The sequence below is a fragment of the Halichoeres trimaculatus genome, unplaced genomic scaffold, assembly GCF_033239565.1.
Source record: "Halichoeres trimaculatus isolate MK-OKI-2021-1 unplaced genomic scaffold, fHalTri1.1 fHalTri1_scaffold_20, whole genome shotgun sequence".
In the NCBI taxonomy this organism is placed as follows: Eukaryota; Metazoa; Chordata; class Actinopteri; order Labriformes; family Labridae; genus Halichoeres; species Halichoeres trimaculatus.
The window spans coordinates 9,050,219-9,071,741 of record NW_027437198.1 but is presented as its reverse complement, the minus strand read 5'-3'; the positions used below and the strand labels follow the sequence as shown (position 1 = coordinate 9,071,741).

Genomic DNA, 21,523 nt, shown 5'->3' with positions numbered 1-21,523 from the left:
GTAATGTTTACCTGCATGCTGCTGCACTGAGGACAGTTATACAAGTGTTCCCCCCCTGCAGAATGTGCAGACACGCCCACACACAGGACAGGAAAATTCACAGTGAATAACTAAAAAAATACTAGAGGAGTTTACACCAACGTGCATTCTTACTTCAAATCAGAGCAGCTGTTATCTGACAGTTTAAGGACACAATTCTGTTTCTATGAGAGTCCCGAGAGAAGGAGGAACACGAGCAGGAGGGTCAATCAGTCCTTCCCTCCAACGACACAGAAGTGAACTCAGTCTCATTATGAGCTCAGGAAACAAACCGACCACAGCAGAGCCTCCGATGGGTGCTGTGGCATTTCTGTGACATTTTTTGCACAAACTGACGAGACCAGAGTGACATTCACAAACTAGGTCACTGTACCACAGAGAGACACCCAGCATGAAGCAAACGTGCTGAAAAATGCCCTGATGATCTAGACCTGTAATGATCATTTGATTTTTTAGCAGTTATTAGCCCAATAATTCAGCAGATTCACCACTTAATTCCATTCATGTGACAGGTACAGAGTCTAAAAACCACAAAAACTAACTGGTCATAATAATAGAAACTTGTTGAAAAGTTGAATTTATAAAGACGAGTCATGTTAAAAAATATTTTCTGATTCAGCTCTTTCCTGGGGATGTAGCAGCAGTAACTATTTTATAGAGAGTATTGTTTTTTTTCTTTTCTAGACATAAATAATTGCATTTGGAAGCAAGGCATGAGAAGAGAAGTCCATCAAGTAGCTATTTATCTACAACACTGGTTACTGTATTGTTTACAGTTAAACAGGCTGTGCAACAGAGGATTAGTGCTCTTAATTTTTTTTTTTCTCCAAAGGTAACACCTTAGTTCATATTCAGATTTTTATTACAGCTCCATTACACAAATAATGTTCCAAGATAAAAGTTAGACATTTAAATGTTATTATTATTATTATTATTATTATTATTATTATTATTATTATTATTAATATTATTTTATTTTATTTTTTTTTACTATTATTATTATTATTACTATATTAAAAAGTCAGAGTTTTAGGTGCAAGCATAAAGGTGAGAATTTAAGAAGAAACTACAGAATTTTGGCAATTATTTCAGAACTCTGTTTTTCAAGCTTTGATCCTGAAATTTAATTAAGATTTCGATGAAAAAAAGTTATTTTCCGGCAATAAAACCAGAATTCTAAAATTGAAATAAAAATTCTTAGATTAAAGTCAAAAATCTGTGACAGAAATCAGAAGTTGGAGGTAAAAATACAAATATTGGTTTGAGGATCAAAGAGAGATTCCTTAAATAAGATAATTTTAAATCTGTCATATTAAGATTATCTCGAGTCGCCCCCTGGTGGTAGGAAGCTGGTAAAAGATGCCCTTTAAAGCCCTGGTGGTCCACTTCTCGTGTCTGCTGTGCAGAGTGAGGATGTTGCGGATGTTGGGTTGGGGGCTTTAGGACCCAGCAGCTCGGGAGCTCGGAGCTCTGCTGACGGTCTGCAGGCAGACGTGCGCGCAGAAACGCTCCGGTGCTGAGGCAGGAGGCAGGAGGAGGGACAGCAGCATCACCCGGTAAGGTGCTCAACAGTTTGTCTTTTTGGGCCTCTGACATCACCGCTCCTGGTTCTAAAAAATATATTAATAAAATCTTCTCTTTAAAACCAAGGAGTGGTAAATGTAGGACTGGTGTGTGTTAAATAGGAAGGCTTGGTCACATAACAGTGACACATTAATATTCATAATCTCGTTTTTATACGCGGGACCCCCTCATGACATATCGCGTGATAGTCGAGTTTTGATGCACGTTTTGACGCACGATGGGACCAGCCTGACGTTCACTTCGTGACAAAGGTGTGACAGTGGGTAATCGGACAGAACAGGTTATGAGTGAGACTCTGACTGGGCTGAACTGAAGGCATGCTGTAGTGTTATGTGTTGGTCACAGGGTAAGCCTGAACACTCTGCGTTAGTTCATTAAAATCTTTATTAACTCTCTTTGAGAGTGTCTCCTGATTCTGGATGTAAAAATAAAGAAAGATATTTGAAAACATTGTTGGACAGAAGAAATATGAATTTCTATAACTTGATTTCTTCTTCAGCTATATAATATCTTGTCAACTCATAGTTATGGTATTCATTTATATTTTAGATAACTATGTGAACTCTTCTTGGAGACAGCCTCCAGTGGCCTGTTTTAAACTTCAACTTTTGACTCTTTTGGGTTTTTCTATCGTCTTCTTTCCATATTCCTTGATTTTGTTGATGCAACCTTTAGTGTTCCTTCATTTCAACACTGTGTTTATAGATTGTGACTTTAATATCATTTTTAATCATTTCAATGTAAGTGTATCTTTGGGTCATGGCTCTCAACAAGAGTGTGTACATGTACTGAGCAAAAGCTGCATGAGTTTATGATTCCTTTCAGCACAGGATGTTTCTTTAAGGATGTGTCCAACTTTCAAGGAGACTCTGAAGGCTTTTATTTTGTTATGAAATCTGATATTACAGTCACAACAGTACTCCTCACAGTGACCTCAGGATATTTTCAGATACACCCTGACTGTGTAATAATGCTGCAGATTTCCCTGAGCACTCACACACACTCTGGTGGTCGATAGTTTTATTTAGGCCGGTCACATCAGCATGGGGCTGAAATTATTGTGTTACCCTGAGACACTGGAGTCCTGGCTGCTTTTTGGCCTGCGCCCAGGCCGCATTTTTACCACAGGTCATAAATCAGATGATGGAGGCGCTGGATGTTTCTTTACCCTTCAGGTTTGGGATATTTTTAGTTCTTTTGTTTTTAGAAATGTAGATAGAGAAACGTGTCTCATCAGACTTAAAGCTGTTTAACAGAGTGGATGATTTTTGCACACGTCTGTGGAGATGATGCTCTGTGCTGCACTGCTAATGTGTTGTGTGACTGTAAATAGGGACACAGTCGATCTATAAATCAGGGGGCCAACAGGGGCTTGTTGCACAGCATGATGGGATACAGTTTATCTTCAGTGCACACTGGCTGGTTACTGCTGCTTGTAAATACTCACAGGCTGGAGATAAAGATGGGGAATGTAACAGAGTCAGTGTATTCAGAGTGGATAACATCTTTAAATCTAATTTCTTCAGTTTAGATCATTTTTAACTGTACAGCACATTTAATTTTTTTCTGTGCCTTCAATTGGGAAGAAAAGCAGAATTTCAAACTGCTTGATGAATTAAAGTGATGCAAATTCTGATCACAACAGGAACATTTTTGTCACACAATTTAAACAAAAAATGTGACAGACATGCATTTTAGCTGCATGCCCTGAGCTAGATCATAATGACACTCAAATAAACCAAAGGAGAAAAATAATACTGCAGCAGATGGGCAGTAATGATATACAGACATTCTGAGGGGGAGTCAACAGTGTAGTTACACTTTGTTACTGATCCTTTCAGTGTTTGAACTCAATCCAAATGTAAACTCTACTGTAAAGCATTGCTCTGTCAGGCTGGTCCTGTGTCAGCGAGCGTGGTGTGGTAAGATGAGGGAGGGGGCAGACGGGCAGTTGGTGTGGTCTTTAGCAGTAAAAAGCATTATAGGATTGAGGTCAGGTTCCAGACTTAGTCAAGAACATCCCACTCGGGGCCTTTGGAGGAGGAGGGGGGGGCTGATGTAGACAGATGCAGAGGTAGAAAAACTTTTGAATAATCCAAATATTCTTCTTCAAAATCTTTTTGTTGTTGTCGCTTTTTGCAGTTGTCTGAGTCAAATCTTTGACATCTGACAGTTCAACCTGAAGTTAAACCACAGCGGGACAACACAGGAAGTGTCACTGCACATGTGCAAATCATCACTGACACTGTGCTGCTGCAGGTGGTTACTTCTAACCACCATGTAGAAGTTTGGTTTCTTTTATTTGTTGCCAAGGCAACGATTCAGAGGCACATTCTCAGGGTTGCTCAGCCAGGGGATGACTGATCTTACACTCAATCATTATCAGAGCTTTGTTGTTACAGTAAGTCCTATGAACTTCAAAGCTCCCACTAAAAATAAAACATGTTAAACACATATTTTTGCTTTTATCTTGCATTTATGTCCTTTATGCCAGCATGCCACTTAAAGTCTTCAGTATTTAGTCTTTGTCGGTCCAGGAAAACATCTCAAAGTGTATAAGACACATCCTGCACTTAGCTGTGTTTACATTTTTGCATTCAAGGACTCACTTCCTCAAAACTAATACTATAATTCCTGTAAGTTTAACCCCCTGAGTCATTCAGTCAGTGAACAGTAGGGTGGTTGCTTACATCCTCTGGCTCTACGACGGGGTTACATCACATAAAAACATTATTGGATGATGTGAATCTAGTTATAATCTGCAACTGTTTTCTCCCCAATGTTCCCTTTTTTATGGGAACAAGTGAGTCATCAAACACTCAACTCGCGGTTTCATGGGAACTTTAAGGACATAAATAAACACCACTTATCAGAGTCTCCGTCACTGTCCTTTATTTGGGATCAGTCTAATTCCTGGGCTTCTGTGTTAATGTTGCAGAACTTGCAGAGTAATAACATCCGACCCCATGTCGTTATTTTTCCTCTAGTTTCTTTGCCAGCCTCCGTTAAACACAGCCCCAGTGCACCATGGGAGGCGTGGCAGTGGACTCAGGTCCCGCCGGGGTGAAGGCTCCAGATGGAGGGTGGGGCTGGGCAGTGCTGGCCGGATGTTTTGTCATCACCGGCTTCTCCTACGCCTTCCCCAAAGCGGTCAGTGTCTTCTTCAAGGAGCTGATCAGAGAGTTCGGGGTGGGGTACAGCGACACGGCGTGGATCTCCTCCATCCTGCTCGCCATGCTCTACGGAACAGGTGGGCTAATACGTGTAGAGGACACACAGGTGTAGAGATGGTATGGTGCAGTGACTTTTAGTCAATCGTGATATCTGAGGGTCTGATTGAGTGTGGATGTCTGCAGGTCCTCTGTGCAGTGTGCTGGTGAACCGGTTTGGCTGTCGACCTGTGATGATGGTCGGCGGACTCTTCGCCTCTCTGGGAATGATCCTGGCTTCTTTCTCCACCAGCATCATCCACATCTACCTCACCACAGGTGTCATCACAGGTAAGGCCACCTGAGTCCAGTTGACCTTGGAGTTCTCTCAGATAACGTTGGATAAAGATGGCAAACTTTAGAAGGATCAGTGAATAAGTATGCATTGTCTCTTCCGCTGCAGGTCTGGGTTTGGCCCTGAACTTCCAGCCCTCTCTCATCATGCTGAATCAGTACTTCAATGAGAAGCGTCCTCTTGCTAACGGACTCTCAGCAGCGGGAAGTCCTGTTGCCCTGTGCTGCCTCTCTCCTCTGGGACAAGTCCTTCAGTACCAGTACGGCTGGAGGGGGGGCTTCCTCATCCTCGGTGGTCTCCTGTTAAACTGTTGTGTGTGTGGAGCTCTGATGAGGCCTCTGGTCCCCCTAAAGACACTCAAAGCAAAGGACCAGGAGCCCAGTGAAGAGGAAGTGAAGAAGAAGACGAAGAAACCTCTGCTAGACTTCTCTGTGTTTAAGGACACAGGGTTTGTCATCTACACTGCGGCGGCGTCCATCATGGTGCTGGGGCTGTTCGTGCCTCCAGTGTTTGTTGTGAGCTACGCCAAGGAGATGGGCAATGAGGACACCAAATCAGCTCTGCTACTCACCATCCTTGGATTCATTGACATCTTTGCACGGCCGACATGTGGCGTGATCGCTGGACTGAAGTGGGTCCGACCTCGATGTGTCTACCTCTTCAGCTTTGCGATGATCTTCAATGGGACCACGGACCTTATTGGATCACAGGTGGGTTAATGTTTACTCTGAAAAAGACTCACTGGAAAAAATCCCCCTAACATGCTTCCATCTTCCTCCACAATGCCTCTCTGTGATTCTCAGGCAAAGAACTACCCTTCCCTGGTTGTTTACTGCATCTTCTTTGGCATCTCATACGGCATGGTGGGTGCTCTGCAGTTTGAGGTCCTCATGGCAATCGTTGGTACGGAGAAGTTTTCCAGCGCCATCGGCCTTGTCCTCCTGATGGAGGCCATCGCAGTGCTTGTTGGGCCACCTGGCGCAGGTTAGTCATCACAACAACTCTAAATGAAACATGTGAAACTGTTAGCTTTCTTGCTCTTTTTTGTACAGTGTTTTTGAAAGTATTCAAGCTCTTTCCATTTACCAGTTTTCCTTGTTCTGTTTCAGGACGGCTCCTTGACTACACCAAGAACTACTCGTATGTCTTCCTGCTGGCAGGAAGTGAGGTGGTCCTCTCCGCTGTGGTTCTGGCAACCTGTAATTTCCTCTTCATCAAAAATAAATCTCCAACACCTGCAGACAAACTCCAGGCCATCACGGTGACAGAGGATGCAAGGACAGAGGCCTGGAGCGAAGCTGCAGCAACAACTGATGAAGAAGAGAAAGGAGCTCGAGAGGAGCAAGAGAAGAATAAGAAAGACCGAGAGGGGACGGATGAGGACACGGTGGAGGGAGTCAGACCAGAGAGTATAACAGTGGACTCGCAGGAGGTTGAAAAGTTTCTGAAAGATGCTCAACAAAACGGCCCCACAGCTTCCAGTCCTGAAACATGTCTGTGAGCAGAGACAGAGGACGCTGGGATGAAAGTAGACTTTTGTTTATTAGCCCAACAGCAGGATGGAGAGTGAAGAATCTAACTGTTAGATTTTCTCATCAATCTGTGTTTGATGAAGATTTTGCGTGTGAGGGTTTTGAGGCTTGTTTGTGTCGCTGTCAAATGCAATAGCAAGAGTCAAGTAAGCAATATCTTATCACTAAATGTTTTAAGTGTGGTGGTTTTAAGTGAACATATGAGGAACTCACTAGCTTGTATGCAGAAGTAGAGTTTTATTTTGATGTAGCCACCAGCAAATAATGATAAGGGATCATTTGGAGGATGTTCTGTGATTTTTCGACCCAACAGGGCAAGACAGGATAGGACGGTTTTCTCTGCCCTGCTCCTTTAGGAAACATACAGATAAGCCAGCAATAATGAAAGTGTCTCTTAAGATGTGTTGGTACCAATAGGCTTGATGCTGGAGGGAACAGATACGTGAAATGTACATGGTTTAATCGGTTTTATTGACAGTAAATAGAATCATGCCAGTGACACCCTTTGGAACACGATGCTGCTTTTTCATCACATGTTCAACATCGTGTTGATGTGAACATCATTCTATATAAGCTTTAAATGGTTTGTTTTCATGTTTAAAGCTTGTCAAGCTAACCCATTAACTGTGTCGTGAAGCATTCAGTGTCTGCCTGTTTTGTGTTGTCATGGCTCAGTGAGGTTTGTCAGTATTAAATGGTAAAGGTATTTTATGCTAACGGAGGCTACATGCATGAAGCACACGTACGCGGTGAGTGGAGGGTTTTTTCTGATTTTGTGATGCAGCTGTGTTTTAGGAAAAGTACTCCCCACATTAAATTGTTTAATGGGGCATTAACAATTGTTTAGATATTTCACCAAGGTGTCCCACACATGCCACCTTTAGCATTTGAACGACACTTAGCTCTAAGTTAGCTAAGGTATCAATCTTATGCAGCTGTATTTCTCTTAAACGTCACATTGTTCACATTTGTGTTAGATCTGCACAAAGTCAACTTGTTGAGCTGTTAGTGAGTTGTGTGGTTTAAGTGGTTTTGAAAAAAAGTGGCGCAAACAGTCTGTGATGACATATCCTGCTTTGTACTGTCCGCACTGGTCCTGTGTTTCTGTGAAACAGAATATTAAAGAAAACTTAGTTTATTAAAAAGTTGGCTTGTGTCTCTGAACTTATGAAACTACATCACACAACTACAGTATCTTATTTTATTTGATCACATGTTTTGATTTGTTGGAGAGCTTTAATTTTTGGGTTGGTGATGTTTCAAAGTTGCTAACTGCATCATGCTTATAGTAGAGAAATGTTTAAATTAGTTTTTGATATAATTTATCTTTATACCCAAACATCATGTTTCTTCTTTAATGCTAAATATAGATAAATACAGATTTTAATTTGGGAGGGAAATTTGGTAAGAGAAAGGGGATCTGAGAAATCCATAAGATGATTGATTGGCTGGTTATTTCATATTTGGGTTTTGAGATTTGGGTTTACCAGCATGATGCTGATCTCATTAGGGGACAGATTCATTCTCGTCACAGATCTCAAATAAAATACTATGTTTGGATTCAATTTGACAAGAATGCACCAGATGATCCTGTGAAGGCATATTATTGTCTCTGTCTTGCTGGAAAGAGAACCTCTGGCATGTGTGCACATGTTGCGTCTGTAATCTATTATTTGGGATATTATAAACATTTTCAAAATCAGAAACCCCTCCAACCATACACAAGCAAATTCAAAGACTCCAGTCTATGAAATAACCAGCCAATCATACATCTTATGGATTTCTCAGATCCCCTTTCCCTTACTATAGTTCCAGTCTACAAATTAAAATTGTCCAAGCCATTGCTATGCAAAAAGACACAAAGGCCATATAACAGATTACATGTATTTATAAGTACTAGAAACAGAAATTGACAGAAGTAATGTTTATGTATTGCTGTCATTGTAGATATATACAATCTGATTACAACAATCCTAAAATACATCGGTTTTTACTTGTATCAATGGCTCATTATTATCTCATCACAAAGGCATAATATACAGGCCCTTTGTGGCTGTTCAATATTAAAATGAATAACATTTCATGTGAAATGTTTGTTTTGAATCTAGCATCCAAATTCTAAAAGAAATCATACTTAAAGGATGAATTCTGAAGAAATCTTTAAAGGTTCCCTATATACAAGATATGTATCCTGATTCTATGACAGTAACCCAACCTGTTAATTGAACAATTTTACCGGTCTCAGAATTTGATGATTTTTTTCCCACTTTGAGAATATATATGTGGCCAAATAATTTGTAAGTATTTCAGGTGTACACCAACTGTAAGTTGGTCAGACACATCTCTAAAGAATTGAATTTGTTGAAAAAAATCATGGAAAAAAAACTTTTTTTTCCAGTTAAAATTCAATAACTTCTTTCAGTTGTAATACGTAGCTTTACATTCGATTTCAAAAGATGCACCAGACTTCAGTGAAGGTGATTTGACCCAATTTGATGATTTATTATTTGTGTTTGAGTAAGTTTTGGGGTAAAGTGTGCACCCTGGCTCACACCTATGGCAATGATCATAAAATAGGTCACAGTACAGGCCCTGGATAACTTTTGAATTTTCTAAAGGTATATTCTAGGGAGTCTCTGGGTGTACTACAAATACCACACAATAAACAAAAAATTGGGCAGTGGGCAAAATTACATATATTGTGAAAGAGGTCCATTATAGAAAGCTTTCACAGAATAGCCTCTAAATTATTTTTTTAATTGTCCGGATATCTGAGGCATTATTTTGTTTTCTTCTTTAAACACAGAGCGAAGTTAAAATGAAAGGAAAGGGAACACATTCATTTATTTTGCACATCTCTCTCTTGCTCTTTTGTTGGCTGAGGATTTGCAGGAAAATGGCACCAAAAGCGACACAACAGCTGTGTGATCAGTAACCATGGTGATGGATGATAGTGAGTGGGACTTCCTGTGAAGTGATGGCTCAGGAAAAAAGGCCAAAGTATCTTTAATTCGTCATTTAATGATGAGAGGAGCCGGATAGTCTTTCAAAATAACAATAAACCATCTACATATCTGCCTTTAAATGCTCCTTTATGATATTTCAGTGCAATGTTTGACTTTTATGTCCAGACATTACATCTAATTCTTTGAATGTATTCAGCTGAATGAAAGGTCACATCTTACCCTGAGGAGTCAAACCGTGCATTTATTTCTGATGTGTAAATCATCAGAAGTGTATGTCTGTGGTTTACCCTCCAGTAGGTGGCGGTAATGAGCCTAAGCGCTGGATCGATCCACCACAAAACGGGGGAAAAAAGTACGAAGCAGACTCTGAGGAAAAGTTTCCTACCGGTGTTATTTCGGTGCTGCACACAGCAGAAAGGTGCTTCTGGAAGAATAAACTACAAATCCCTCTGTATCCCAGGTAAACATTATATATAGATATATTTATTCATGAGAACAGTTACTTTGTACCCGGATGTTGCCGTTGACTCGTCTCTGTGATGAGCTCGTGCCAGACTCGTGGAAGTTAAGTCAGCTCGGTGCTGCATCATGTGCTACATGTCAACTGACTGCTGTTAGCTTGGGATGCTAAAGTTAACAGACAGCTCAGAAATACTACCATTTGTTCCACCTGTGAGGAAACGGAAGCTGGAAATGAATAATTTGATGACATTTCTCGAAAGTGATTGTCCAGGAGTTGTTAAAATCATCTCCATTCAAAGTCTATGAAGTCCTGAAACCTGGTCTGTGAGTGCAGAGATCCATGCATGCTGATGTGGTGAATTCATCCCTTACTGGTTTGTCTGGTTTGGTTTACAAGCGCTTTGACTGATAGATCTGAGTAGATCAGGTCTTGGTATGTGATCAGGTTTTGAAAAACACTTCAAAATCTTTCTGAAAAGATATATTTGCTATAAAGCGTGAACATTAGTGTTATTATGTGATCTTTAAAAAAATATCACTTAAAAAAATCTGTTTTTAATTTCACCAGAGTCATCTTTTTAACATTTTTTCAACAGAATAAGCTCTGATGTTGCCAAACCAGTTTCCTACACTGTCTTTCAATGATGTTTAATGTCCTTTCCTCCCTCATGAAGTCAGCAGTGATGGCCAAGCTCCAGGGCTTTGAGTTCTGGAAGAAGACCCTGAAAGAAGCTCGGTACGTGGTGGCGCCCATGGTGGACCAGAGCGAGCTGGCGTGGCGCTTGCTCAGCCGCCGCCACGGTGCTCATCTCTGCTACACGCCCATGCTGCATGCTCAGGTGTTTGTACGAGATGCCAACTACCGGAGGGAAAACCTGTACAACGAAGTGTGTGAGGAGGACAGACCTCTTATCACACAGGTGAGGTTCAGAGAGAGGCAGGAATTCAGCTGTCTGCTGCTGAAAACACCAAGAGCAGTGCTATATTGGTTTTAAATGTTTTCATATTTTTCAGTTTTGTGCCAACGATCCGGAGGTGTTCCTGCAGGCGGCTCTGCTGGCTCAGGATTACTGTGATGCCATAGATCTCAACCTGGGCTGTCCTCAGATGATCGCTAAAAGAGGTACACACAGGAGCTTCAGACACCTCAAAAACCAGCTCACACTATGGGTTAATCGAGCAGCAGATGAGGACTTATCTGGTTTGACCCCATGTTAAATCATTGCATTCGAGGTTTAATGAAGCAGACTAACTCATCTCGATTCTTTTTCCTCAGGACACTATGGAGTTTTCCTCCAAGATGAATGGGATCTGTTGGAGAAAATGAGTAAGTCTGTTTGTGACTTCTGTAAAGGGGATGATCTCTGAATGAAGAGATAAAACCTTGGATCCTTTTGACCTCTTTGATACATTCCCCTCTGATCTCTCAGTCAGGTTAGCCCATGAAAAGCTCTCTGTGCCCATCACGTGTAAGATCCGTGTGTTCAAGGAGATGGAGAAGACGATCCGCTATGCTCAGATGCTGGAGAAAGCTGGATGTCAGGTATGATCACAGCGGGTCCTAAGTACTAATGACGTTATCAGTCTGTCCAGCATGAAGTTCCACAGAGAATTTAAAAACTCTGAAAAGTTGTGAATTTATTCCCAGCTGCTGACGGTGCACGGCAGAACCAAAGACCAGAAAGGAGCCATGACAGGAATCGCCAGCTGGGAGCACATTAAAGCAGTCAGGTACAAGATTTTATCACCTTATAAATATTTAAAATCTACAAAATGAAATCAAACGGAAAAATCACATTTTTTGACTGTTTTGTTTTTTAACCTAAAGGAAAGCTGTAAATATTCCTGTGTTTGCAAATGGAAACATCCAACACCTGAGTGATGTGGAGCGCTGCATTCAGGAGACTGGAGTTCATGGAGTCATGAGTGCAGGTGAAAAACACACCTCTTTAAATCTGTGTTGGATGATTGAGAATCTGTCATTTCCTCATTTTAAAACGAGATTGTTTGTGTATCCAGAGGGGAACCTCCATAATCCTGCCCTGTTCGAGGGACGCAGCCCCCCTGTGTGGGAGATGGCTGAGGAATACCTGGAGGTGGTGAAGCAGCACCCGCCCTGCACCCTGTCCTACGTACGGGCTCACCTCTTCAAGCTCTGGCACCACACGTACGTCTCTTGTCTTTAGGAACACACGACACAAGCTTTGAATTTTCAAAGACTATGGATGCAGAGATCCCCTGTGTAGCAGCCATGTGGATTGTGTTTGTGTTTGTGTGCAGGCTACAGATCCATCAGGACCTGAGGGAGGACTTGGCTAAAGTGAAAAACATCGAGGGTTTGGCTGACGTCAGCAAACAGCTGAGGCTGCGCTGTCAGGTAACAAGAGCTCTTTGTTGAGCAGCAGAGCGCAGATTTTAAACTGCGAAGAATCATTTCTATCGCATGCTAATTCAAATAGAGGAAGATTTTTTCTCTGATTTTAATGAGAGGGCATTTTTTGGCCTGGACAGGAGGAGATTGCAAGAGGAAAGGATGCAGAGGAGAAGGGGAGCAGTCTTCCTTTCCCTCACTGGATTTGCCAGCCCTATGTCAGACCACCGTGAGTCCAGAAAACCTCTGATCCTGTTTCAAAACAATCAAAGTCATATACTCCACAGAATGTTCTTCAGTCTTTGGATGAGATCAGTGTCTCTTCCTTTCTGTTTTGTTATAGACCAAAGGATCCAGTAACAAACGGTAACGGTCAGAGCTCTGAGGTGAAGAGGACGGTGTGTCAGAAGAGGGCGCTGGAGGACACAGATGGAGCAGCCGACACACTCTCCAAAAACAAGCTGAAGAAGAGATCCAGAAACCCAAACAAAAACTTCTGTCCCGAGCACAAACGTGAGTCTGAGACCAAACTTCAGCTTGTGTCAGATTCTAGATGCCTCTTCCTTTAATTTTTCAAACTGACCTTTTTCTTTCCTTCTGCAGCAAAGTACATTAAATGTGAGCAGTGTGGGAACCCAAAGGTGAGCAGAGATCAGAGATCAACACCAGCTGGAGAAGGAAACACAAAGAAAACTGTTGGTACATTTACTGATGCTCTGTTTTTCTCTGCAGGGGAATAAGTGTGTGTTTAACCTGTGTCGAGGCTGCTGTAAAAAGAAGGCATTCAAGGAGGTGGCTGACTGCCAGAGTGAGTGACACACACACACACACAGATTACAGTATTGATTTTGATGTTGACTTCCTTTCATTCAAAGGAAAATTAAAGATTGAAGAGATTAAAGATTAAAATAATGTCTCCACCCTGTGTTTGTCAGGCCACGGGCTGAGGTTCAAGACAAAGGCAGAGAAACAGAAAGCTGAAGAGGAGAAGAAGAAGAAAGAGGAGGAGGAGGAGAAGAAGGAGGGTTTGACTACAGAGACAGAGAAGAGCAGAAACTCTCCTCAGATCCTCCCTGAGCATCAGAGCACAGAGCTGCAGAATCAGACAAACGCAGGGCAAACACTATGAGCTGATGCTAACTCTGTTAACAACAAACTCTGTTAGTGCAGTCCTGACAGGTCAAAGGTCAAAGTCCTAAAAGTGTGGGAATACTTTGTAAGAGACTAAAGATTTTTAACATCTCAGTGCAGAAACTTGGAGATTTGATCAGATTTCTCCCAAAGATTGTTTTTCTTCTGCAGTCCTGAGCTTTCCTCGCATCTGATTGGCTGATCAGAGTTGAAGGTTTTTACACAGAAACAGATGTCATCTGGGCTTATTTGATGAGAAACAGAAACAAACTTTTACTTATTTTGCTTTCTGTGCAGACATTCAAGGTTAAATAAATCTTCAGGGACTCATTATTAAAAATTTGAATCTGGATCAGAAAGATCTGGAAAACCAGGATCAGGTAATCCTGTTCAGTTTTGTCCCATTTTGTAAACTAAAACTGAATCAACTTGATCCAGATACAGACTTTAAAAGCCTATCAGAGCTCTAAATAGGACTCTTTCCACATGACTAATTTTAGAATTACTTTTCTCTTTTTAAAGGTGCAGTACCCAATATTTAGTGACAGACTTGGTAAAAAAAGATTATTCAGAATTTCAGTTGAATAAAAGAATCATTTAATTTTTTATATCTATATTTGAGTGGGTCCCCTTCCACAGAAGCCTCTATCTTGCACCTGATGTTTCTACAGAAGCTCAGAATGGACAAACTAAGAGCTTTTTAGCATTTAGTGTGTGGCTGCGTGAAAATGTAATGTTTGGAAGGGAATTAAGAAGAGCCATGGCTATTAATTGCTTTTTCATTGTTAAAACTTTGCAAATGGAGGATCAAACTTTCCAATTTATCTCATTCTTGTCCCCAAAGGCCACCGTAGTTTGCTGACTGGAGAGGAGCAGGACTTGAACCAGTCTAAGCTTTAATCTGATTGGGTTACCTCTGAACAAATGAGCTCTGATCCTGAGGGATGTGTGAGTGTCTGTGTGTGTAGGTGTAGATCAGTCAGAACAAATTGCTGCTAAAACAGAAAACCCTTCACGACGAAAACAGTCTTTTTAAGAGTTATTAAAAAAACACTGTCAATCAACAGAAACTCTTTTACTTCCAGATCTTCAGAACGGTGGTTTAACTTCCTCTTTTCTTTGATTTGAACTCTACTTTTTTTCCCCTGAACCACCAAAGTGAGAGGATTCTGATGTGGGTTTTTTTTTCTGTTATTTAAGGTAATGTTTAGATCTGAGTAAAGGATTTCCTCCTGAGGCTTTGACTTTGTATGTGCCTTTTTGATTAGAAGTGCCACTGCCCATCCAGAAACCTTTAGCTCACGGAGAAACATGGTGCTCGCTTTATTCAGAGACAAAACAATCTGGTAAATGTTTGTACGGTGCTACCTGGAGGATTGTCTCATAAAGAAAAACTGGATGATAGAGAGGAATATTTTATATAAGTGAACCAACAGGAACAGTGTAGAATCACGCAAACACTTCAGAGACTTAACTTATTTATTTTGGTACTTTTAACAGAGATCAGCTGTTTACTATGACTCTAGTTGCTAAGCTAGCCTAAAACAGTCGGTATCATCACTTTAGTGCAACTAAAGCAGATTTTTTGTTTTTTGTTCACAGCTTCTGAAAATAGTCTTAACTGTTAATAAAAAAAAGTTTGTAAACAGGAAAAGTTTTATTTATTACACACTGAAAACTATTTTTTAATGACTGTTAAACCCGCTGTAGTTAAAGATGACCTGTTTGAAACGACTGTCACAGGCTAGTGTCAATAAACTTGATTGGTTTATGGATGTGGGTCACTTCATCTCTGCCTCTGTTAAGCCATAAAACCATAAAATAAAGGCCTTTTTATAAAAACATAAACATGGTGTAATATGTGAGTTTTTTTCCTCAGGTTGGAAAATGAAACAGAAAAATCAGACGGAAGAAAGAGAGAAAAAAAAAGCACCACCAGGCTGTCAACTGACACGTTTTGGTTTATTGGTCATTCACAGGAATGCATTATACGGCAGGGTTAATATTGCACATTGCAGGACATTAATACCACAGATGTCCTTTTTTAAATATATGAAAACACTCAGTGAGTGTGAGCAGAGAGAATAAGTGAGCCCAGAGAGGCAGAAAGTGCAACGATCACATGAAAGCAGCAGAGAGAGGAGAGCGGTCACGTGGAGGAGCTGTTAAAAGCACAAACATGATTTATACATCAGGATCTCTGATTCCTCTCAGTGATTATTACTGAACCTGATTGTTTAGGTTTCATCTTGATATCTAGGTGTTGTAGAGGATATCTAGGTGTTTGGAGGTGACGGACAGGAGGAGATTCAGGCCCAGAGGCAGGATGTTGGGCACAGGAAGTGACCCTTAGCAGCAGGAGACTTGATCACCAGATCCTTCACGATCTCCACGGTCCCGAACAACGGGAACAGCTTCTCGTTGAAGCTCTCATTGTAGGTGTAGATGTGCAGGTGTTTGTCCACGTCGTAGAAGGACAGCTGGCCCCCGTTGTAGTCAAGGTAGATGCCAACCTTGCGGGGGATGAGGCCGGGCGGCAGGGCGGTGAAGGGCACGGTCAGCGCCTTCAGCTCGGTGCCTCTCTCCAGCCGCAGACTCAGGTAGCCCGTGTCAGTGTTCAGGGACTTGAACCCTTTCCTCAAGGCTGACTCTTTAGCCACGCCCAGCCGCCAGTCTCGCTCTCCCACCTCCGCCTCCCAGTAATGGCGGCCAGTGCCGTAGCCCTCTGTCCCGACAGCGCACCACCAGCCGTCAAACCTCTGGTGGTAGTTGGGGACTTCCTTCCTTTCAAAGCCGCAGCGCATCCTCTTATCATCGGTGATGAGGAGGTCAGGGTTGGCTGTGTCCAGGTCCAGAGTCACCTCAACTGAAGAAAAACATCCAGGAGGTTTGTTTTCGCATAGAGGTTCAGAATCTACAGAGTTCAACTTTAGTTTCATGAATGTTTTACCTGCTGCATCTGAGATCCACTCCCACACTGCAGAAACACAAGAGGACATGTTTTTAATATCCAACATGATAACAATCATAAATTCTTGATGTTAACCTTTGTTTGTAAATCAACTTAATACGAGAAATGCCCATCGTAGAGATGTCTGTTCAATTCTTCACTTTTTATGATGTAGGAAGTAGAAGCTGAATCTCTTTGTTTACTTGACAAATGAAAACAAGATCAAAAAATAATCTGCCAATAAATAAAATGAAGTGTGTCACTCACCTGGCTGAGGAATGTAGGAAATGGCGCCTGTGGAAGGAAAAAAACAGACTCATGATAAAGTAAAACCTCAAAACTTAATCAATCTTCATCTGGATTCAGTTTTAATCTACAAACCAATCTTCTGAGTGCGCTGCTTCCACATGAGCCACTGCTGTGGGATGGTGTCCTGCAGGGACAAAACACAAAATGTGCTTTTATTAAAACAATTATAAGAACTTAATTCAGCGCCCGTAAAGGTGAGAAGAAAAAAACACAAGAATCCAACTTAAACAAAACGAGAATTGCACAAATACACTGAGACCAAGTGGACCAGAGGAGTGAGAAGATGTAAGCAAAAAAGAGATTAAAGCAGCGTGAGAGATAAAAGCCACGAGGAGATGAAAGCAGTAAAAAAAAAAAAATCCAAAGAATTAAAAAAGAAAACATGAAAAGCTATAAACACATAAAGTCATTTTTTTTACTGCTACACCTGGGAGTAGATCACACACCTTATCAGGCCTCTGCAGCATTAGAGTCCACATCACCAGCTCCATGGCGGTCAGCAGGTTTGGAGCTCGCCCCCAACGCCAGGCGGACTGCAGGTCCTCCAGAACCTTCGCCACCGGTTCCCCAGGCCACACACTTTGCTGTAGAGTAAAATAATTTGACTTGATTTGATGATTATTTTATTAGCACTGGCTGCACGGTGGCACAGAGTTTGCATATTCTCCCCGTGCGTAAACTGTGCGTCCTCTCTGGGTACTACGGCTTCCTCCCACAGTCCAAAAACATGCTCATCAGGTTAATTGGTCACTCTAAATTGTCCGTCGATGTGAGTGTGTATGTGAATGGTTGTCTGTCTCTGTCAGCCCTGTGATTGACTGGCTCGCCCAATGACAGCTGGGATAGGCTCCAGCCACCCGCGACCCTGAACAGGATAAGCAGTTCAGAAAATGAATGAATTATCAGCAATACAAAAAAGGATGGAAGGAAATAGTACCCAATATGTCTTTTACTTGGTTTAGGACTACTGTTTAGAAGCCTCCACTGTTGTTGCCATCACCATATTGCAAAAACTAAAATCTTATCAAGTGTTTTTGTCTTATTTTCAGTAGAAAATTCCTTTTTAGATTCAATATGAGCAAAATTCACATGACCACTCCAGAAAAATGTCTTTTGTTTAAGTTATTCAAGGACAAAAATGAGGTCTGAATTGCTCGTAACCAGTAAAAAATTCTGCCAATGGAACAAGAGAAAGTTACTTGTATTAAGACATTGTTCTAGTCTCAAGGAAATGTTCAAGCAATTTTTTCTTGTTCCATTGGCAGATTTTTTAATGGTTACAAGCAATTAAAACCTCATTTTTGTACTCTGACAACTTGAAACAAGACATTTTTCTGGATTGATAAGTTGAAAGTGGCTCATATCGAGTATAATAAGACAATTTTTACTTAAAAAAGACAAAGACACTTGATAAGATTTCAGCTTTTTGCAGTGCATCTTTAGGACTAAATGTGACCGAATTGAGATCAGAAGGACAATATCAACAACCAGCTGAGGAGTGAAGATATTTTTATGCAGTGACTCTTCTTGTGACATCTCCCCCTTGTGGCCGTTAGAAATAATGCAGGCTCAGAGATTTCTCACACACTCTGTGGTGTGTTTTAGTCCAGTTCTCACCTCAGGCTGAGCTCTCAGATCCTTAATCCAGGTCAGGATCACAGTTTTGGCCTGCAGCAGGTCCTGCTCGTTGATCACATCCGGATTTTTGACCTCATCGATCTCTGGCCAGCCGTCTGTCTGCATGGGCCTCTTCTGCACACACACACACACACACACACACAAACACACACCTTTAAGGCACGGGCCTCTGCTCACTTTGATCCGGTGTATTCACAGTCAGAGGAGTACCTTGCTTTCTAACATGGCGGCCCACTGCAGGATGAAGAGCCTGCAGAGAGAGGAGGGCCAGGTGTCGTCCAGGCCCCAGATGTGCTCCAGGACTGAGGACCGCTGCAGAGACCAGATGCAAACATCAAGTTTACATTAGTTTTACAAAACTTGAGTTCACTTAGAATCATTTCCTGTTTTATTCCGACATGTAACACACTTGTTTGTTACTGAGCTGTGTTGTTCTTGTTGCAGCTTACATTCATGGAGTTTAATTAAAGTATACTGAAGTCTTAAACCCAAAACATTTAACAACAAGAAGGTGAGTAACTTGTGACATTGTTTCTCCAGGCTGAATTGTTACCTGGCAGACCCTGTTGAGATCTCGGGCGAGATCCACAACAAAGAGCTGATCCTCATCCAGAGGCTCCCTCTTCTCCCTTTTAGCCCTTTTATTTGATTCCTGCAAGACACACAACATCCTCTATGGGAACGGGGAGGCATTTAGAAGACATTTTAGAAAGCAGGAATGGGGTCAGGCCCAGAAAGAGCCGGACTCTCAGCCTGATCAACATGCACACGGTGGTTCTGTTCCTGTCAGCAGAAACACAAAGATCCCCCCTCTCCCTTCCTCCCTCCTCTTGAGACTCTCTGCTTCACCAGATCTGCACAAAACTTCCCACACACAGCAACAGAAATAAAACTGCGAGTGATGAAATGTGCTGTCATAATGTCACGTCAGCTGTCTACCTAAGTATGACCCAAAAACCACACTGAGGGAATCTTGTTACCTTTATCTTGGCCGTTAAAGTTTTGGCCGGCTCCACCATGAAGTGAAAACACTGCATCATCTTGGCTGGTGTGTGGTGGAGTCCTACAGAAGAAAACACAAAAACATCTTATTCATCTGCAAAAAAACCCACCTCCTATACCTGTTAGCTTCTAAAGACACCGTTGAACAAGAGAATGGAGCTCATGAACGTGTCTTACATGACACTGTTTTAGTCCTTGTTCGTATCATCCCCCACTGCTAATGTTTACCACCAAAACATGAGTGTGTCATGGAAATCATTAAACACATGATAAAGACTTCACGTGGCTGTGCAGGAAGCAAAACATCAGTGTTATCACAACAGCTCATTAACAGGGACACAGACCGTGCTGTCTGTGCAGCAGGACAGGAATCACTGACAGATACTGTTAATAAAGTTTAAAGATCTGTGTCAGGACAGGGTGGGTAAAAGTGGAGCAGTGAACAGGCGGAAACGTGACTGAGCCTACACACACCCAGCTTCCAGTCTGTGTCCCTCTTTATCTCCCTGTAATCCCCAGCCCTTGCCCCTGAAGTCTCTTTCTCCCCGTCCTTGAAACACAAATCTCAGACTGTGAACAGTTCAGACAGAAACTTAGCACAGTTTTCACAGCAAAGACATGAATTTACATATAAATCAAAACCAGCATCTGAGTATCTTATTGTCCTGGTTAGGCTTTAGATTAAAGGCCATGTGAGGAGTTTTTATGCTGCGTTGATTCTGGCGCCCCCTCTGGATTAAGTTGGTAGTGCATTTTTCTAGGATGAGGATACAAAAGGTGCCAAGACGTAGCGGTTTAATGTTACCCAGCCTCGGTGTCATGATGTGAGCTCTGGTTTCCCAACAAATGTCTAAATAATGCAAATCTACACACCCTAAGGGACTGTAGTCCTCAGAGAGCAATAAAGAAGCTAGCAAAGCCCTGCTTTTAGCATTTCCTCATCTGTACTTAAACAGAAAATGTACAGCTTTTTGCTAATCCTGCACCAGTATCAGTCATGAGAAGTGACATCACATAAAAGCAATGATCTAAAACTGGTGCTATAACTGAGTATGAAGAAATCATATCTCCAATCTTATCTCTGATAACTTTATCTTACAATTCATTATAGTTATAGTTATAATGTATACATAGGATAATGTTTTGTTATTAAAATCATCTTCTCTTCATAAAGATATACAAGTAAGGATGTGCTCTAATTTATTTGCTTTCATCTAATCTATGCCACGATTCAGTGCAAATGTGTATTTGTCCATGCTCTTCTTTTTATCTTGGTATAATGTGAGCATTTACTGCAGTATTTTATCAAATCATAAATCATTCAAACAAATGTGATATCTAAAACTGCATGAGTCAGATCAGGACCAATACCATGGTTGAATATGTAAAAGGTGAACATTTTGCAGCTACTTCAAAAATATGAATCTTGCTTTCAGGTGTCAGTAAACCCTCTCATCTTGTCCTCTTTTTGTGGGTCAAACAGTCTGTGCAATACTGCTGACTCATCCTCAGCTGCAGTCAGTAACATTACAGAGCATTTTCTGCTTATACTCTTAACTGCAGATCTGGGATCTGTAAAAGGCATACTCCATCAGAGAGTTTTATTGCTCTGGTGAGAAATCATGACCCAGCAGCCTCTGCAGACTCAGATGGAGGCCAGCTGATGACTGCGCACGTCCAAACACTCACCTGCCGTGTGACTTTGCGGCAAACCTGAATAATAGATGCAGAATGACTCATTCCTCACATTAATCTGGATATAAAAATGCACTAAAATCCTATATTTCATGTCTCTAGGCAGGAAATGTCGTCAACTCGTCCCTGCAGTGATTCCTGCAAAAACTACACAACATGATGCAAACTGAGCGCGTGCCACTTAGCTTACCTTTCTGCTCAGGTGTGTGCTGCAGGAGTTTTCTTCCTGTCCTGTTCAAGTCGAGCAGCTGTCCAGCTCAGAAAGTGTTCGTCTGAGTGCTGCAGTGGCTCTGACCTTGTTTACACACCAGACTGAAGCTCGGCTGCTCGGGTGGGCTCG

The 21,523-nt window shown here is 41.7% G+C and overlaps 3 protein-coding genes across 4 annotated transcripts; 2 read left to right on the top strand and 1 right to left on the bottom strand.

Annotated features, from left to right (window-relative positions):
• Positions 1 to 1,510: 1,510 nt before the first annotated feature.
• Positions 1,511 to 7,778, top strand: slc16a3a (solute carrier family 16 member 3a). Its single transcript, XM_074696118.1, has 6 exons — positions 1,511 to 1,595; positions 4,611 to 4,873; positions 4,980 to 5,123; positions 5,236 to 5,837; positions 5,931 to 6,111; positions 6,237 to 7,778. The coding sequence occupies exons 2-6, from the start codon at positions 4,651 to 4,653 to the stop codon at positions 6,626 to 6,628; spliced, it is 1,542 nt and encodes a 513-aa protein (XP_074552219.1). The 5' UTR covers positions 1,511 to 1,595; positions 4,611 to 4,650; the 3' UTR covers positions 6,629 to 7,778.
• Positions 7,779 to 10,001: 2,223 nt separating this feature from the next.
• On the top strand, positions 10,002 to 15,072 carry dus1l (dihydrouridine synthase 1-like (S. cerevisiae)). 2 transcript variants are annotated; one of them, XM_074696119.1, is made up of 14 exons: positions 10,002 to 10,085; positions 10,762 to 11,007; positions 11,102 to 11,210; positions 11,364 to 11,414; positions 11,518 to 11,630; positions 11,736 to 11,818; positions 11,916 to 12,019; positions 12,107 to 12,254; positions 12,368 to 12,464; positions 12,599 to 12,687; positions 12,802 to 12,971; positions 13,062 to 13,099; positions 13,191 to 13,266; positions 13,394 to 15,072. In XM_074696119.1, exons 2-14 carry the CDS (start codon positions 10,771 to 10,773, stop codon positions 13,585 to 13,587), a joined length of 1,509 nt encoding a protein of 502 aa, XP_074552220.1. In that variant the 5' UTR covers positions 10,002 to 10,085; positions 10,762 to 10,770; the 3' UTR covers positions 13,588 to 15,072. The 2 variants fall into 2 exon arrangements, with proteins under 2 accessions (XP_074552220.1, XP_074552221.1); XM_074696120.1 differs by lacking the exon at positions 10,002 to 10,085 and adding an exon at positions 10,443 to 10,461.
• Positions 15,073 to 15,532: 460 nt separating this feature from the next.
• Positions 15,533 to 21,523, bottom strand: LOC141809219 (uncharacterized). Its single transcript, XM_074696121.1, has 10 exons — positions 21,374 to 21,523; positions 19,467 to 19,549; positions 19,040 to 19,138; positions 18,697 to 18,798; positions 18,466 to 18,600; positions 17,295 to 17,432; positions 16,921 to 16,972; positions 16,807 to 16,833; positions 16,540 to 16,566; positions 15,533 to 16,455 (listed from the first exon to the last, which is right to left on the bottom strand). Exons 2-10 carry the CDS (start codon positions 19,524 to 19,526, stop codon positions 15,899 to 15,901), a joined length of 1,197 nt encoding a protein of 398 aa, XP_074552222.1. The 5' UTR covers positions 19,527 to 19,549; positions 21,374 to 21,523; the 3' UTR covers positions 15,533 to 15,898.

Excerpts from the sequence above, each read along its gene's own strand:
- slc16a3a (XM_074696118.1), top strand. The coding sequence starts at position 4,651 with ATGGGAGGCGTGGCAGTGGACTCAGGTCCCGCCGGGGTGAAGGCTCCA. Across the intron at positions 5,838-5,930 it reads CGGACCTTATTGGATCACAG|GCAAAGAACTACCCTTCCCT; the intron begins GTGGGTTAATGT and ends TGTGATTCTCAG. Across the intron at positions 6,112-6,236 it reads TGTTGGGCCACCTGGCGCAG|GACGGCTCCTTGACTACACC; the intron begins GTTAGTCATCAC and ends GTTCTGTTTCAG.
- dus1l (XM_074696119.1), top strand. The coding sequence starts at position 10,771 with ATGGCCAAGCTCCAGGGCTTTGAGTTCTGGAAGAAGACCCTGAAAGAA. Across the intron at positions 11,415-11,517 it reads GGATCTGTTGGAGAAAATGA|TCAGGTTAGCCCATGAAAAG; the intron begins GTAAGTCTGTTT and ends CTGATCTCTCAG. Across the intron at positions 12,688-12,801 it reads CAGCCCTATGTCAGACCACC|ACCAAAGGATCCAGTAACAA; the intron begins GTGAGTCCAGAA and ends GTTTTGTTATAG.
- LOC141809219 (XM_074696121.1), bottom strand. The coding sequence starts at position 19,526 with ATGATGCAGTGTTTTCACTTCATGGTGGAGCCGGCCAAAACTTTAACG. Across the intron at positions 18,601-18,696 it reads CCGCCATGTTAGAAAGCAAG|AAGAGGCCCATGCAGACAGA; the intron begins GTACTCCTCTGA and ends GTGTGTGTGCAG. Across the intron at positions 16,834-16,920 it reads GCAGCGCACTCAGAAGATTG|GCGCCATTTCCTACATTCCT; the intron begins GTTTGTAGATTA and ends TTCCTTCCACAG.